The sequence below is a fragment of the Coenobita brevimanus genome, chromosome 75 (assembly GCF_032717465.1).
Source record: "Coenobita brevimanus isolate Jiangsu-jjx chromosome 75, ASM3271746v2, whole genome shotgun sequence".
In the NCBI taxonomy this organism is placed as follows: Eukaryota; Metazoa; Arthropoda; class Malacostraca; order Decapoda; family Coenobitidae; genus Coenobita; species Coenobita brevimanus.
Window position 1 is genome coordinate 18,565,729 of NC_137028.1, and position 18,167 is coordinate 18,583,895.

Consider the following 18,167-nt stretch of genomic DNA (forward strand, 5'->3'; position numbering starts at 1 on the left):
CCATCAGGTGTCTGCCTCACACACATATTGTACATGGTAGCTGATGCGACAGTACATTGTCAGTCTCGTATAGCTACGTTTTGATCCTCCCACCAATATGGGTGAATCAGAAGGACCATAAATATCAGAAACTGGTAAGTGGTAACTTCTACTCTCCTGCCTGAGGCCTCTAAGACCCTGGTAGACCCGGACTGCAGGCCCCAGTACCATTGTTCATCATCATCATCATCCAATCCTACGTTGCCCCATAAGGAATGTAGGAGCCCAGGGCTAGGCAAGTTGGTCCTGACATTTAAGATGAGAGTGACCAGCCTCACTCATCCCTGAGTGGCATCGCTTGAGCAATAAACCCCAACCCTCCTTAGATATAAACCTTCACCAGCTCAATCAGATTGGAGTGCCATAATTGCCTACTAAACCACCAGGTGCCAGAATTTGGTTATATGGTTACCATCCAGGGTAGTAAATGGTTTCCTTGTGTACATGAAACCATTTGCCTTGTCACTCAGTGTAGAGTCACCCACAGGCAGAAGGAAGAGGAAAGAATGAAGGAAAGAAAAACCGAAGAGGGAGTGTAAAGTCACCCGTAGGCAGAAGGATGAGGAAAGAATGAAGGAAAGAAAGACAGAAGAGGATGGAAGGAAAGAATGTTGTTTCACCAAGTATTTCCTGTACTGCAGTGTGGTACTTATTACAAAGTAACCAGATTATAACAACATTCATAATATCAAGTAATATAAGTGTAAAACACTCAGTAAAGTGTATAAGAACATAAGTGAAAAAAAGTGCTTAGTAGCAACGTCACGAGACAACACACAACTGTTCTCTCACTTGAGCTTGACAGTCAAGGTCACATGACAGTGTAACTAGGATGATAGATCTAAACTAGTATGTTTAGGCCAAAATACACGTTTTTTTAATACAATTAACCACACATTAATTTTGCTGACCCAGAAATGTCCCATAAAGATACAGGCAACTTGCTGCCAAAGTTATGTGACTTTCAGAACAGTGTGGGAGCCTTAAAATAGTTCAAACATGTCAGATTGCTATGCTTTTTTCATTTCATGGGCCACAATACATTTTCTTTGCCACCAACCCCAACAGTGATTTTTGCAGACCTGGGGATATCTCTTAATGATATATGCAACCAACCCTTTATGAGTTAATTAATAAGGTTTCTTCAGTCTCTATCACAGTGCGGGGAGCTTAGTGGTAGGGTGTCAGGCTGGAGACTGTGAGGTCGAAGGTTCGCGCCTCACCTGGTGGCTGCTGTGCTGGGAGGGGTAGTTCTCTTCTGTCACCCTAGCAGGGCTGTATGATCTAATAAGGTCTAGCTCGGGGATTAAGCCCTCTCTATCACAGTGCCCCACCCCCGCCACGGAACTCCTTGATAGATACGACATTGACAGAACTTCTTCCTAGCTATGTCCTTACATGCTTCTGCCACTCTCAGTCACATGTTTACATGTGCCACGCATGTGGTCCCATCCTTACATCATGGTACAGGTTCTCCTTAGAAAGAGCCATTTCTTAGACTTCCAAGTTAAAAGAGGTGGAGCACTTGTTATGTGTATCTCTATAAACTTAACACTCCATTTCTGTCCTTTGTCTATATATATAAAGCATTGAGTTGTGTGGTAGAGCTTGGATTAATCCAGAAAGAAATCATGCTGGAAACAAGTCATTGGACTGGAGCCAGATTTAAAGGAAATTCAAAATTTTTTTTAATCATAGTGTCTGACTTATTTTGATTATTTTTACTTTTATGGTCTCCCTTCCTCCTGTTTAGTGGGGACCATACTTGATTATCAAAACCAGTTCTACCAGAAATAACATATCAAATAGAGTAACATTAACCATTTCCTCTGGTAAGGCATACTAGGCCAAGTTAGCCTATTGGAACCATTCCTGCTGTAAGTAGCCTATCAGAGCAGATCATGCTAGTGGAGGGGAGGCGGTGGCTCAATCGATAGAGAGGTGGCCTGCAGTCCTAACGGACCCAGGTTTGAATCCCAGCTGGGGAAGGGAACAGTTTAAGGATTTGAATTTCATTGAATCAGGCTTTACTGATCTACCAGAAGACCCGCTGACATGTCGTAAAAATACCCCCGCTAATACCAATATACCAGTCCTGTATGAGACAGCCCTAGCATGTATTCAATATGGACGGTGAGTGTTAGCGCTGAAGTGGTGACATGTAGAGGTGTTGGTATGTAGGAGGACTGCTGGACCTTGAGAGCAGGCTGGAACCAGACTGGACTAGAATTCCAGAATATTAATGTACTGCAACACTAGAGAGGAGTTGGACTGGAGTTTAGCTTCTGGGTCTTAGCTGAGTATTGTAGTTGTTAATTCATTGACTATGCAGTTTTGTTTCCTGTTGGTTCTTGGAAAATTTGAGTTATCCAGCAGTAGTTTATATCAAATGGAGGCCATGGAATATACCCACATATCACATCCAGGACTTTTTCCCTTTTTTGAGAATAGTTTGTCACAGCTAAAGGGTTGAATGTATTGTTAGTATTATTAATTGTGAAGTGTTAGAATTATTAATCATGCAGTGTTAGTATTATTAGCCCCTTCATGCACAATGACTCAAAACGAGTCAAAAGGGTGTTAGTCTGAAAAGGAACCGATGATGCACTATGACGCACTTGTTAGTGTTGGTCTGAAGGGTGCTGATTAGGCAATTCAGGACAAAAATATTCACCAAAAATTATGTTTTAGTATGAAATGCATCAACAGTTGGTGTGTTATAGGGGAGGGTGTCTATTTCCAGGCCAACACTCTCAAATAGTCTGCATTCTCTCGGGTTGCAGTTCAGGGGGGGAGGGGGGCATGCGATTTGTGGCAGTTTACCCAAAAACTATTGGTCATATCACAGTTCTGACAATACCCTGTGAAAGCTCATGAAATTCTGCATCTAGGCATGTGCTTAGGTCTTGCATTATGCAGGCAAAATTTTGTTCTAGTGGAGGGGAGTTATTTTCACTGTTCCAAAACAGTATTCTCACCACATTTCAGTACTTTCACAGTACTGTACTTTTACTCACCAGTTTTGTGTGTTTTTATTTGCCTATCTTATACAGTAATATAAACATCAGAGAAGATGATGGTATACAATTTATACTATTATAACAAATTTCTTGGGCAAATAAAATACATGGGGATGTTTTCCTTTGTGCGCGAGTCCAGCCTGCCCTCATGGCATTTTCCCTGATCATGTCACACACGCTTACAGAAAACTTAGTGTGCGAGGGGGGGTTAATCTTGCAATTTAAGATGGTAATTCATTGACATCTCGTTTTTTCCAGATGGCAAGGGCAAGCATACTGGGGTGTAAGCTGGGGTGGCACACGAGTCCACAACCTGCCACCAGCCCCAGTTATTGGTAAAGATGAGCAGAAAAGATTGGTGGTTGTAGTTTCAAGCAGTGAGAACTCAGAACTGTTGGTTCAACTGGAGAATGGAGGCTTCACTGTAGTCTGTGCTACTGGCGCTGGTTACAAGATCCTTGCAGTCATACTTGGACAATGTGATGCCTGTTTATCATCTAAGGTGACTGAAATCATATTTTTTGTTGATTGTTGTGGATATAAGAATGGCATTCTTACAAAAGAAAAAGGGAATGTACTGGGAGAAAGAATGCGTGAAATTGTTTTTAAAAGGAGAGATAGAGAAAAGGGGATAAGTGATGAGTATATGAGGAATGAGCATAAACTTATCTGAAAATGGGATTTATTTGTTTATTTATATTTATATCTTTCTTCTTCCTCTTAATGTTGTTATTATTATTATTATTATTGGAGGGAGGTTTCAATGCTTTCGGAAAGAACAGAAAAGAGAGTGATGGTGAGAGTGTTCTAGCAAGTAATGGATTTTTTTTTTTTTTTTTCCCTTGAAGATTTAGAGTGATAACTATGCACTGGTGACCAGAGTTGGAGTGTGACAGGTGTTGGTGAGATGTGGTGAAGAGAGTGAGAGGATTTAGAGTTAGGATGATGAGTATGCATTGACTGATTAGTATTTGCAACCTGAAGTACTATTTATATCAGTATGATATTCTGTGTAAAAGTTGCTATACATGCTGATAATGACACCAGGCAATATTATTACAATCTGTAGTTAAATTTAAGAGTTAAATAGAATATGATACTTCACAGTTGGAAGAACAGTGAAATGCTGTGCACTGCACTTCCGTTGTGTACAACGTAGCAAAATGTTTCTGACTGTTCCTCATTTGGCCTTGCATTTTGACAGGGCTCAACCTTTCGGTGGGACACTGCAGCACCCCATGCCCTCTTAGAGGCTGTGGGAGGTGGAGTAGTCAGCTACACACACCTTCGTGAACACCACACACTTAAGGTAAACTGCCTTACACAGGGGTAAGGGACTGAATAGGGAGGCTGCCAGAGATTAAGCACCATGGAGAGCCACCATTTGGTGACCAAGGCCAATGCATGCAAGCATGTTCCTGCCTTTCAAAAAACTAAATGAAAACAAATTGATTGCATATATATTTATTACATTTCACTTTATTTATAGTGTACATGCTTAACCCCTAGACACTTTTTTTTTTTTTTTTTTTTGCGCAGCCTCCCTCTCACTACAGCAAGCTGTATTTCCCAAAATAGCTTTTATTCAAACCTTCATATCAGGGAAAGTATAGCAGTTAGAGAAACAAATTAAAGACCATATTACTCACCAACTCTTTTTGCAAATGAAAGCATCCCCAGGTCTGCACGTGGTTGCGTCGATGAGTAAGGACGTGAAGAACATGAATAACTTTTGGCTGTAGAAGCAGGATGCCTCTTTGCATGTGTGCGCGACCCCAACTTTGGCTTTGTTCTCAGCATAATAACTTCTCCACTACTAGATAACCTAGACAGAGTGATGTCCAAGGCATGTCCTATGGCACTGTCACTGAACCCTTTCCTAGTATCCTTGAGCAGAAGTTTGGAAGGGGTGGATGAGGCAAAGGGTCCATGTGAAGTGGGAACGGAATCGGATGATGAGGTATCAGAAAACATTGTTCAGCACATGGCTATGTCAAAAGAAGACTGAGAATACACTTGCGTCAGGTGACGGGAGTCTTTCCCTACCCTTTGGTGATGAGATCAAATGGCGGCCACTTCAAACGGTGCCTAAATACACTTGCAGTCCTGCCAACGCCCGGCGGTCTCCGTCCACCCCTTTTGCATCGGTCCGTACTGACACCCGGCGTGTAAGGGTTAAAGAATGCACTACACATATATAAGTTTGTTGCTAGGTCGGCCACTTCAAACGGTGCCTAAATACACTTGCAGTCCTGCCAACGCCCGGCGGTCTCCGTCCACCCCTTTTGCATCGGTCCATACTGACACCCGGCGTGTAAGGGTTAAAGAATGCACTACACATATATAAGTTTGTTGCTAGGTCCCTAATCCCACTGTCCATTCAGGGTGGTCTTGACAGAAATGCATCCAAGCTCCATTATCATTATTCTTTTCACTGTCTCTTGTCAGTCCAGGCTGCCTTCTCTCATGTCCAGTTCTACTAATTCCTTCCATCTCATTCTTGATTTTCTTTTTTTAGTTCTCCTTTCAACTTTTTCTTTTTTTGTACACATGTTTTTGTTAGCCTTTACCCCACTTTCATTCCACATATTCAGACCATCTTAGTACTTTCCTCCTAACTACATATTAACCACCTCTACACCCATCATTAGTAGCAGTCATGAGCACAGGTACATCTCTAAAATCACACTTTACAATGTACCAGTTCCATACATCCCCTCTGCTAATATTCTTGAAATGACAATTGACACTGGGCTTACTTGGACCCACATACAAGACATTAAGAGATGGTACGCCCTCAGGCTTAGAGCATTCAGGGCAATTACAGGGACAAACATCGGCCAACAGAAGTAAATACTGTAATCTATTTGCTCTCCAAACAATATAACAGATAAGTGATGTTCTTTGCCTTCCCAGCATGGGCCCCCACCGTAACTAACATTCATCATCATCATCATCATCCGGACCTCCATTCCCACCCAAGGGCAGGGTGAGGAGTAGCAGTGTCCAGGCAGCACAAACTTGCCTAATCCAAATAGGCCACACTTCCATTCACTCATCATTCAAGCCCCCGGAATCATGGCTTTACCGGATACGCCAAAAACATTCACCACATTCTACAACTTTACACAAACATATCCGATTGAGTCAATCCGGACGCTGCCATTCTCACAAGGGTTGCCAAAATCCCTGATCATGCACTTCTCCTCACAACATTCATCCAGCCAGATCGATCTCTTGTCAGTTCCCTAGCCTCACTGACTTCCAAACCTCTCTTCCTCAAACACTCATCCACCACGTCTCTCCGCCTTCTCCTTGGCCTACCTCATCTCCTCCCTCCTTCAAATTCGCTCAGGCATACCTTTTTCACCACTCTATTGTTATCCATCCTCTCCACATGACCATACCATCTCAGGACACTCTCTTCAGCTTTGATGTCCACCGGCTTCCTCACTCCACACCTTTGACGAATCACATTACTCGTATCCTATCCCCCCTCTGTACACCACATACATTCCTCAGCAGTCCCATCTCCACTGCTCTTACTCTTGACTTTTCATTTTCATGCCACACCATAGTCTCACACCCATATGTTAGAGTTGGCACTAACACGTCCTCATGTAAGCCTCGTGCAGCTGCAACACTCAAGCCTCTGTTTCTTATCAAGGCGTTCATTGCACCAGTTACTTTTCTTCCTTGTGTCACTCTGCTTTCAACTTCTTTTGCACATTTGCCTCTCTTTTCTATCACTGTACCCAAGTATTTGAACTCTCTCACCAATCACTGTGACATCACACTGGAAGTCACCTTCTCTCTCAATAACCATCACTTTACTCTTCTCTGCATTTACTCTCAAGGCACGACGCTCACAGACATCCACAAAACTCTGCACTAGCCTACCAAGTTCTTGTCTGGTACTTGCAAGCAGTACTGCATCATCAGCATAAAACAAATTTGAGATATTCCATCTATCACCATTCATTACCAATGCCATCCCTTTCTCCATTACTCGTGTTTTTACTTCTCTTATGACCCCATCCATATATACATTGAACAACCATGGGGCAGTGCTGGGAACGCTACTCATAAAAAGTAGCAGCGCTCCCATTCCCGTTACTAGCTCGAAAAAGTAGCGGTGTTAGTGGTTTCGCTACTTGATATGAAATGTAGTGGCGCTCCCGCTACCGCTACTTTGGATAAGAGAAAGGTACATGAAGGAAAGGTTAACAAAAATCTGTGATATAGCAATACACTATACAGTATACTGTTTTAATTATATTAGTCAGTCTGAGTGGTTATGTTCTGTACAGTCGCCCCAAGAAGTGATGGCAGAGTTTCAGATTGCTTCGGTCACTCTGCACTGCCGCACGTTCAATGAAAACAGTGTATATAAGGTAAACATTCAATGCCTTCATCAGGTCATATCAAATAAATTATATATTATATTGCGCTATGAATGACGTAAAATGAAGAACAGGAGGCAGTGATATTAGAAGTTAACACTTAGTTACCTTTCCCGATTTGAATGAATGTGAAATGTATTACTCCGCGCGCGGTGGGCAGTAGGCTTATAACTCCGTGTTCCTGATTTAAATGTTTCCCAGGATTTCAAATACAGATGCTCTAGTTTTGAAGACCGGTTAAGGAAAATTCTAGTGACTGCAATACACTGCCTTATTTTCAAATGTTATGGTGATGATCCAGCAACACTAAGGATGCCATAACAATGAAATTATTCTTCGTAATGATGCCCTACCTGCGGTAGCAGCAAGACCATACTGCCTTTTATTCCGTCTTCCTCTCTCCAGTAATAATTATAATTAGCAACCTTATTCCCAATTGATGCAAAATTATTATTAGCTGTAAGGAGGTATGACAGATTCTGCCTTTTTCTCTTACACTAAACAATAAACAGGACCAAAACATAAGTTCATAAACTCTTCCAGTGCAAAAGCACGCACTCTTTACTCTATCTTTTAATCTTAATATCAGTCTTTTTAAATAAACTGTGATGCCCTTGTAATGCTAGGTGAAATTAGGCTCGACTTCTCTTTCCTATTTCACCTAACGTGGAGTGGGGTCCTCTTTCGAGACCGGACCTAGTGCAATAAAGAGAGGCAGGACACAAAAACTCTAGGCAACAACCTTTACACGTATATTACCACAGTCAGACACAGGACAAATCAGCAGATATTACAGCACAATATGTAGCAACATAAAACCTTATCTAGGATATGTGTATCTCGCAGGATACTTGCTTCTCTGATACTAATGACAACACAAACAATCCTAGTGCATCAGGAGTGCAGTAAATATAGGCGCGCGCACGGGGGCGCGGGAGGGGGGTTGAGTCTCACTAGGAGGAGATAGGGGAGGTGCGGGGAGTGACTTGTGATGGCTAGGGGAAAGTTATGGTAATACTGAAGGGCGGCAGATATTAGCCATGAAGTTTATATGGTTTCCACTAGCCAAAATACTTTGGTAATTGATTTTATCCTTGATTTACACTTATTTGAGATATAGGAGTGAGAGCGGGTGGTAAACAAGATTTATGGGTAGTGTGGGGGAAGGAGAGAATACCATTAATACTTCCTTTCACAATATTCCTTCACAGTAATGGGGGTACGTCTTTATAGGCACAGGTTTATTAATTGTATAACAGAGTTGTCACTCACACGTATAGTCAATCAGATCTTGTTTCACACTCTCGTCCTTTAACTTCTCACTGTGATCTGATCTACTCCGATATTCACTATATGAAATCACTGCACAATACTTACATTAGGGGAAATCACACTTAACCTAAATCACTCGTGCAACAATATCCATGTATTCATCAGGGTGATAGGCAGGAACATGTCGGCGGCGATCCTGCTGGGCTAGGGGCACCGCCAATGCGAGGCGTGCCGAGAGGGCACGTGATGGCTCGTAAGGACGTCCTCTCATGTCCTGGACTTCCCATGGCTTCCGGACTTGGCTCCGGCGTGTGGCCCTCGGGACTGGGGCCAAATAGCTCCAGGAACCTCTGTGATAAGTCCCAGCGTCATGGGGGCGTAGAGAGATCACGCCCGGGTGTCCTGGGGAGAACCGAGAGAGACTGTGGGCTGCGGTCTCCAGCGTCTAGGGGCGCTGACAGGGGAGGGCTGCGGCAGCGACTTCCACCGGGGTCCGTCAGGTGTGTCTGCTTTAGAGCCAGGCGTAGGGAACAGAGACCAGGGGAGGCTGGGGGGCCTGTCTGGGTCACTCTAGAACGGGAAGCCTGGGCTTCAGTCTCCTGCCGTGGGGACGTCTCTCTACTCACCTCCCTCTGCACGCCCTCGGAGCGACCGTAGATCGTCTCACGAGGGAGGGAGCGACAATAGGTCGTCTCTACCACGACACTCTCGGAGCAACCATAGATCGTCTCACGAGGATGGGAGCGACCATAGATCGTCTCTACCTGAGCACTTTCGGAACGACCATAGATCGTCTCACAAGGGTGGGAGCGACCGTAGATTGTCTTTACCAGAGCACCTTGGGAGCGACCATAGATCGTCTCTACCGGAACACCTTGGGAGCGACCATAGATCGTCTCTACCGGAACACCTTGGGAGCGACCATAGATCATCTCTACCGGAACACCTTGGGAGCGACCATAGATCGTCTCTACCGGAACACCTTGGGAGTGACCATAGATCGTCTCTACCGGAACACCTTGGGAGCGACCATAGATCGTCTCTACCGGAACACCTTGGGAGCGACCATAGATCGTCTCTACCGGAACACCTTGGGAGCGACCATAGATCGTCTCTACCAGAGGGGCGCTGTCTGGAGTATGTTTTCTAACTCCACCCCTAGCTAGCTCAGCAATTCCACTCCGCGAAGATAGTGTCCTTCTCCTACGGTGGCAGCGGCGCGGTGGCTGCATGTCGCAGGGGCGCACGACCTGGGCTGACATGTGTCGCTGTTGCCCGGAGTGGTGGTGGCTGGTGGTGGCCACCCTGTGGGGTCCCCGTGGGGGTGTCGGCATATCTGTGGGCACACAACGCTGTTCTTGGCTTCCCCTGTCGTCGGGGGTACTATGGTATTCTTTGGGGACACTGTTTTTCAAGCCACGCATTTTAGTCCTGCTGAACAGAAAATGCTGATTTGGAAGTTTTGAACTCAATTATTTGTATATGAACCTCTGCATGTTACTACTCTTGGTTATCGATTATGCACTGAGGATATCAGATTATAACAGAAGTCAGCATTCTGTAAGGAGCTCCGACTCTAGGCAAACATCGTGGTTCTTTTTTTATACTTCTTTCACCGACAGCCCTCTGGCTTATATTAAATAATCCAGAGATTTTTCTTAATGGAAAACTGGCCAAAGGCAGTGTAATAACTGCATGTCTTTGAGTAATTGTTATCTCTTTTCGTGTGTTGATCGAAACATTTAAAATAGCTTACTGGTTTACGCCGCCTTCCCGCTTTCTGTCGTCGTCCATGGAGACATTGGAAACGGAAATATACGACTTTAAATTATTCCCTGGTATTGCAACGGATATTATTTTATAAGTAATAATTACTAATTTTTATTGTTTATTGAAGCTCCCTTTTGTTCAGTCTTACACTACTAAAAAATTATTGCGTGTTACCATACTAGACTTGAATTCCGCAAATTATTCCTGACTGTCCATGAGCTATGTTGTGAAATTTCAATTAGTTCCGTTTAGGATCTCCTATTATCGTAACTAACGAACTGCTTCCTACAATTTTGAAATATACAGGTACTTTGGCATTGCTTTATTGTTTTTTGTAACAATTTTACGTATTAGGTTTCTCATCGTAGAAATATAAGGAAGAGTATGTGCACTGTCGCTGACCGAAAATTTCCGGATACTCCGCCGTCACTTCTTAGGCCGACTGATTCTCTTGACCTAGGTACAAGTAACGTCAGTATATACGTATAATGAAAATAAAAAAAACATCATATACATGTTGGTGGCACTTTCATTAAGCTTAGAGCCAAAGGTACGGGAAAAAGCTATTTACTGTATAATGTAACAAATGTTCTTTTACATTGTTACATAGTATACCTACTGAAAGTAACGTATGTAAATATAAGGCAAAAAAATGTGGCCTACCATTGCTACATATTATATAGATTTATTATATTTTTAATGACACATATTTAAGATATGTATGAAAATGAAAGTAGAAATGAACTGAGGCTTTCTTGTAAAGGCTATTTATCTAATAGCAATGTTTTTTTTTTTTTTTCATTACTTTAAACTGAAAGTAACATACTGTTACGAAATAATACCGTAGTGAGTAAGAATTAGTCCGAAAGAGAGAGTGAGGAAGAGAGCGGCAGTTAGGGTTGGGGAGAGTTAGAGGTGTATTTACCTATTTGTAGTATACAGGAATTGAGCAATGCTCGTGTTGTCCTGTCTCCATATCCACATTTATCAAGTCTACCTTTACACACATGAATGTTTTTCTCATGCACCACCTCTTTGTCTAAGTCGTTCCAAATATTTAAGTATTTACCTAATATACCTAATTGTGATATACATGGAAAGTACTATGCTCGTGGGTTTCCGTCGCTGTTTCTCAGTAAGTCAAATTTAGCTTTAAACTCATTTAAGTTTTTAGACTGGACAGTCTCCTTGTCCAGGCTATTCCATAAGTCTATACTTCTGTAAGGAAAGCTATATTTCTTGATATCCTTCAAGCAGCTTGACTTTTTCAGTTTCATTCCGTGTCCTCTTGTTGCTCTCTTATCCCATACAAACAGATCTTCTTTGTCAATTTTATCTACTCCCACCATGGTCCTGAACACTGCAATCATATCTCCCCTTTTTCTCCTTTCCTTTAAGGAAGGCAAATCCAGTTTTTCCAGCCTCTCTCTGTATGACAGGTCTGTCAGACTGGGGACCATCTTGGTTGCTGTTCTTTGTATTCTCTCAATCTTGTTTATATCTTTCTTTCTGTGTGGGGACCACACTACCGCTGCATATTCTAACCTGGGGCAGATCATGGCCACTATCAATTTTTTCATCATCTCCTCATCCATATAATGAAATGCTACGCTTATGTTAGTCAAGAGTTTATAAGTCTCTCCAACTATCTTGTTAATGTGCTTTTCTGGTGACAAACTATCTTGGACCAGCACTCCCAAATCTTTCTCTTCTCTCCTTTTTGTGATTAATTCATTACCCAACAAATAATTCAGTGATGGCCTCCTGGTGCTTTTACCCATTTTCAATATTTTACATTTCTTTACATTAAATTTCATTTTCCACGTCCGGCTCCAATTGTGTATCCTATCCAAATCCTCCTGCAGTATTTTACAATCCTCCTCGACCTCTACCTTCCTCAAGATCTTTACATCATCAGCAAACAGACTTCCATAACTGTTCACTCCATCTACCATATCATTTACGTAAATCAGGAACATTACTGGCTCCAACACCGAGCCTTGAGGTACTCCACTTGATACTTCTCTCCTTCCAGACATCCTATCCTTTATTACTGTCCTCATTTGTCTGTCTCTCAAAAAGTCTTTCATCCATTCCAGAAGTTTCCCCTTCAGTCCTCCTATATATTCTTGTTTCCACATTAGTCTCTTATGAGGTACCTTGTCAAAGGCCTTCTCTAAGTCTAAGTACACACAATCCACCCAACCATCTCTCTCTTGCACCACGTCAATCGCTCTTGAGTAAAAGCTCAACAAGTTAGAAACACATGACCTTCCACTTCTGAATCCAAACTGACATTCAGCCAAAATATTCATCTCTTCCAGATATTTTATCCATCTCGTTTTTCAGGATTCTCTCACACAATTTTGCGACCATGCTGGTTAGAGACACTGGTCTATAATTCAGGGGTTCTTCCCTGTTTCCTCCCTTGTAAATTGGTACCACATTTGCCCTCTTCCATTCTTGTGGCACTTTCCCCTTTTCCAGTGAGCATACGATTAAACTGTGAATTTTATCCACCAGTTGTTCTCTGCATTCCTTCAGTACCCAATTAGAAATTCCATCAGGTCCTGGGGCTTTCCTTACATCTTGAGTTTCCAGTAATTTTTACACTTCCTGTATCTCCACTTTTATATCTTTTATCACTGGAACATTTCTAATCACTCCCTCCCTTTCCACAAGCTCCTTTTCTTTAGTGAAAACTGACTGGAAACGTTTGTTCATTATTTCTGCTTGCATTGCCGCATCCTTAAAGACCTCTCCTTCTACTTTCAGTTTGGTGATTCCTTCCTTTTGTTTCAGTTTGCCATTAACAAATCTATAAAACAGTTTGGGTTCATCCTTGCATTTGTCTATTATACCTTTTTCAAAATTCCTTTCTTCTTCTCTACATATTCTTGTGTATTCATTTCTTGTTCTTTTATATTCTTCCTTTGTTCTGTTGTTACCTCTCTTTCTCCAAGTGTTCCACGCCTTATCTCTCTCTTTTTTTGCTATCATACACCTTGTATTAAATCACTCCTTTTTCCTGTTTTCTTTCCCTCTTACTCTTGGTATAAATTTTTCCACTCCCAAATTATAGAGGTCTAGAAAGATATCCCACTTCCTCTGTATCTCTCTTGTTTCTCTGAATTTTCTCCAATCCGCATTTTCAAAAAAGTTTCTCAATCCTGTAAAATTTGCTTTCCCAAAGTTGTATCTTCCCTGTCTATGAAGCTCGTCTCTTGGCTCGACGTTCCCTATTAACATCTGGAACTTAATGACCACATGATCACTTTTTCCTAAAGGACAGAGATATTTCAATGATTCTGTTACATCGGGTTCTTTGGTGAACAGTAAATCTAACCTTGCTGGTGTGTCCTCACCTCGAAACCGTGTCTCTTCTTTGACCCATTGCATCATCACATTATTCATTATTATATTTAATAACATAGTGCCCCACGAATCCTCGCTGCCTCCCGAGTACCATTCCTCCCAGTTCACCTCTTTACAGTTAAAGTCACCCACCAAAATTATATTATTGCTTTTCTCAATTATTTTTTGCAAATAGCTAGCCATATCTGACAACATCTCGTGGTATTCATCATTCTTCCATGCTCTCGTCTTTGGGGGAACATACACTACCGCCATATCTTTCTTAACATTCTCTCCAGTTTCTAATTTCATATATATCACTTCAGCCCTGCCTTTTCCCATTTCCACAGTATCTACATTTATGTTGTTCTTCACTGCTATCATCACTCCTCTTCCCTTTTTTTCTTTTCTGTCTTTTCTCCACAGTTTGTATTTACCATCTCCCAAATGAACATCAATATCTTCTCTTAATTTTGTCTCTACAAAGCACATGACATCAGGTTCATGTTCTCTCAAGAAATCGTTAATTTCGATCCTTGTCGATATGAAACCATCAACATTAGTATATATCACCTTCAAATTATTTTTGACGTTTTTAATACCTTCTTCTCTCCTACTGTCTGTCCGTACCACTTCCTCAACTTCTGATCTTTCACAGCCATCCCCTTTAGTTTCCTTCAATTCTATTTCCTTACATACCACTTCCTTACTTTCATATCCAATACTCTCCAAAAAAAAGTATTACATTCTTCCTCTACCCTCTTATCATTTTTTTCCTTTACTTCTTCCTTTAATGATTTTAAAACTTCTCATTCTTCTTCATTCAGATCTTTTCTTATTATAATATTTTCCATCCCCGCCTCTTTGCTTAATTTCCAGGTCACTTTAAGTATCTCATTTATTACATTTTCTGATGTAAACTTGACTCTCATTGGTCTTGTTTCCCCTTTCTTATAAGGCCCTATCCTCCTTACTTCCTCAATTTCTTTTACCCACTTGTCTCCTTCGGGGTCAATCTTGCCTAATATCCTCTCACCAGGTTCGTGTCTCTCTCGAGTCTTATGAACCTAACCTTTTCTTCCTCTTCCCTGTTTCCAAATATTACCACACATCTGTTCCTTTCTACAGTTTCTCTCACTATTATCTCTTTTTTTCTTCAGTATTTTCACTACATTTTCTTCCATTTTTTTCTTGTTCATTTCCCTTTCTTCCTGGATGATCTCTCTTAAGCTGACCACTTCTTTCTGTTCTTCTTCTACATGTGCCCACTTTGCCTTATGCTCTTCTAATACACTACTCACCTTCTCCGTTTTATTAGTACTCTCTTCTAGTTTCCTCCTCAATTCAACATTTTCACGCTTCAAATTTCTAATCTCCTCATTCGCTGTTTCATTGGATTGGATCAGACTCTGTATGGTAGTCTCCGTATTTTCAGACACATCCTTTATCACTAGATTCTCTACTTTCTTTTCAAGTTCACTAATGTGTGTGTGTGTATGTGTGTGTGTGTGTGTGTGTGTGTGTGTGTGTGTGTGTGTGTTTTAGCATTGCCTACATCTAGGTGACATCCTTATTTATCTTTAGTTAATTTAAATGACCGATAACTAGCAAATTCCTGTCTAATTATTGCAAATTACAAAAAAATAATAATTAATAAACTACTGATGTAATGTACAACAAACATCATTAATTGACAGAATTGACGGAAGTATTATTTTTCGTCATTAATAAATACAACCAAACCGTCGGCATTTCTGTATGTACTCACCAACTCCAGACCTGTATTCGTCGCGTGAGTAGCAAGGAGCGCGGTAACGTGTGAGTACGGCCAAAAAGTAGCGACGCTCTAAGTTCCGCTACTGGCTAAAAAAAGTAATGGCGTTACCACCATCACTGTTAAAATAGTAGCGGCGCTATTCCCAACTTTGCCATTTGGACATCACACAACCTCGTCACACGCCCACACCAATCATGAACCATTCACTTAGATGCCCATTAACCCATACACATGCTTCGCTACCATCATAACAACTCTTGACAGCACCTAGGAGCTTACCATCTACACCATACATGCACAAAACTTTCCACAATCCCTCTCTGTCTACTTTGTTGTATGCTTTATTCCAGAACCATGAATGCCATAAACACCTTATGGTCCGTCTCACAAGCCTTCTCTGCTATCTGCCTCACTGCAAATACTTGATCCACACATCCTCTGCCACTCCAAAAGCCACCCTGTTCATCACTCACTAGGACTTCTGATATCTCTCTTCTATCTATCTATCTATCTATCTATTGCCAGACGCCTCAATCCCGTTTGGGGTGGCCACAAACAAATCGCCCTGTCCCCCGCCATTTCACTCCCCTGCTCCCAACTCACACCCCCCTCTCTCATATACTTCTCCACCCCATCTCTCCATCTCATCCTCGGCCTCCCCCTCCCTCTTTCCCCCTCCACCTCACTCACATACACTCTCTTCGTCAGTCTTTCACCCTCCATCCTCTCCACATGGCCAAACCACCTCAGTTTGTTCCTCATAACGCGTCCTATCACATCCACATCAACACCACAACGCTCCTTTATATCCTCATTCGTCAGCCTGTCTCTCCATGTGACTCCACAGGCTCCTCTTAAATAACTCATTTCCATGGCTCTCACTCTTGACTTGTGTCCTTCCAACAACGTCCAAGCTTCACTTCCGTACGTTAGAGTTGGTATCACAATACTGTAATGTAGTAACTTTTTCACTTCCATGCCCACTTCCCTGTTTCTTATCACTGCTTTCAAAGAACCAGCAACCTTTCTTCCCTGCTGTACCCTTTCAAGCACTTCACCCTCCAAACCTCCATCCTTACTCATCACACTACCCAAGTACTTAAACGTACTCACATTTTCCAATTCCTCACCATCCAACCTCGCTGTACATTCACTGACATCACCTCTCTCAAAGACCATCACTTTACTCTTCCCTACATTCACCTTTAGATTCCGTTTCTTACACACTCTCTCAAACTCATCCACCAAGCCTTGCAGCTCCCCTTCGTCTTCACTCAACAACACAGTATCATCTGCAAACAACAGTACAGGAAGTTTCCAAACACTATCCTATCTCACCAGGGCCACTCCAACATCCACTACCCTACCTTGTACCTCTTTTATTACCCCATCCAAGTACAGATTGAACAACCATGGAGACATGACACATCCCTGCTTCAACCCAACTTTCAAAGAGAAAAATTCACTTAGTTCACCATCCACACGCACTGCAGCCTTCGCACCATCGTACATACTCTTCACAGCATTCAACAACTTCCCATCTACTCCATATATTCTTAACACTTTCCACAATCCTAGTCTATCCACCCTGTCATATGCTTTCTCCAAATCCATGAAAGCCGCATACAACTTCTTTCCCTTCTCTAGAAACTTTTCCACTAAAGATCTGAGAATGAATATCTGATCTACACAACCTCTTCCCTTCCTAAAGCCTCCCTGTTCTTCTCCAACTAATTTCTCTGTTCTTTCTCTAACTCTGTCAATAAGTATCCTACCATACACTTTTCCTATTATACTAAGAAGACAAATGCCCCTATGATTACCACACACTTCTTTTTCCCCTTTTCCTTTGTACAAGGGAATAATTATACCTGACTTCCAATCCTCCGGGACTCTGCCTTCCTCCCAGGCCAATCTGCACATCTTCCACATCCATTCTACTACTATCTCTCCCCCATGCTTCAGCATTTCACCACACACTCCATCAATTCCTGGGGCTTTCCCTTATTTAACTTTCTTCATTGCTTCCACAACTTCTATCCTACTGATTTCTTCCTGTCTTCTCACCTCCGTCCTTCTCCCAGCCATTCCCCAGCCACTTATACTCGCATTACTTCCATCCTCCACGTTCAACAATTCCTTAAAGTGTTCTCTCCATCTGCTCACTTTTTCTCCCTTCTCCTCTAGTAATCTTCCATTTCTATCTTTCACTCCCCTGCTAACTTCACTTCCACCCTGTCTTACTCTTTTCACTTCTTTCCAGAACATTTTCCTACAGTCCCTCCACTTTACACTCAGATTCCTTCCAAATTCCTCATCCACTCTCCTCTTACTCTCTCTTACTAATCTTTTCACCTCTCTCTTTCTTTCTACATATAACTCTCTCTTCCACCTCTCAACTTCTTCCACGCCCCTATTTCTCATCCATTCATTGTATGCTTTCTTCTTTTGTGCCACAGCCCGTTTCACCTCTTCAGTCCACCACGCTGTTCCTTGCACCCCCCTCCATCTTCTCTTCCTTCCACACACCAA

At 42.1% G+C, this 18,167-nt stretch overlaps 1 protein-coding gene across 1 annotated transcript in view; it reads left to right on the forward strand.

The window, feature by feature from the left end:
* Window positions 1–18,167, forward strand: part of Ipp (inositol polyphosphate 1-phosphatase) — a 131,432-nt gene that overhangs the window by 109,156 nt on the left and 4,109 nt on the right. The window contains exons 5-6 of the mRNA XM_080278890.1: window positions 3,318–3,561; window positions 4,264–4,368. Coding sequence (XP_080135016.1) covers window positions 3,318–3,561; window positions 4,264–4,368 — 349 coding nt within the window. The remainder of the gene's footprint in view (window positions 1–3,317; window positions 3,562–4,263; window positions 4,369–18,167) is intronic.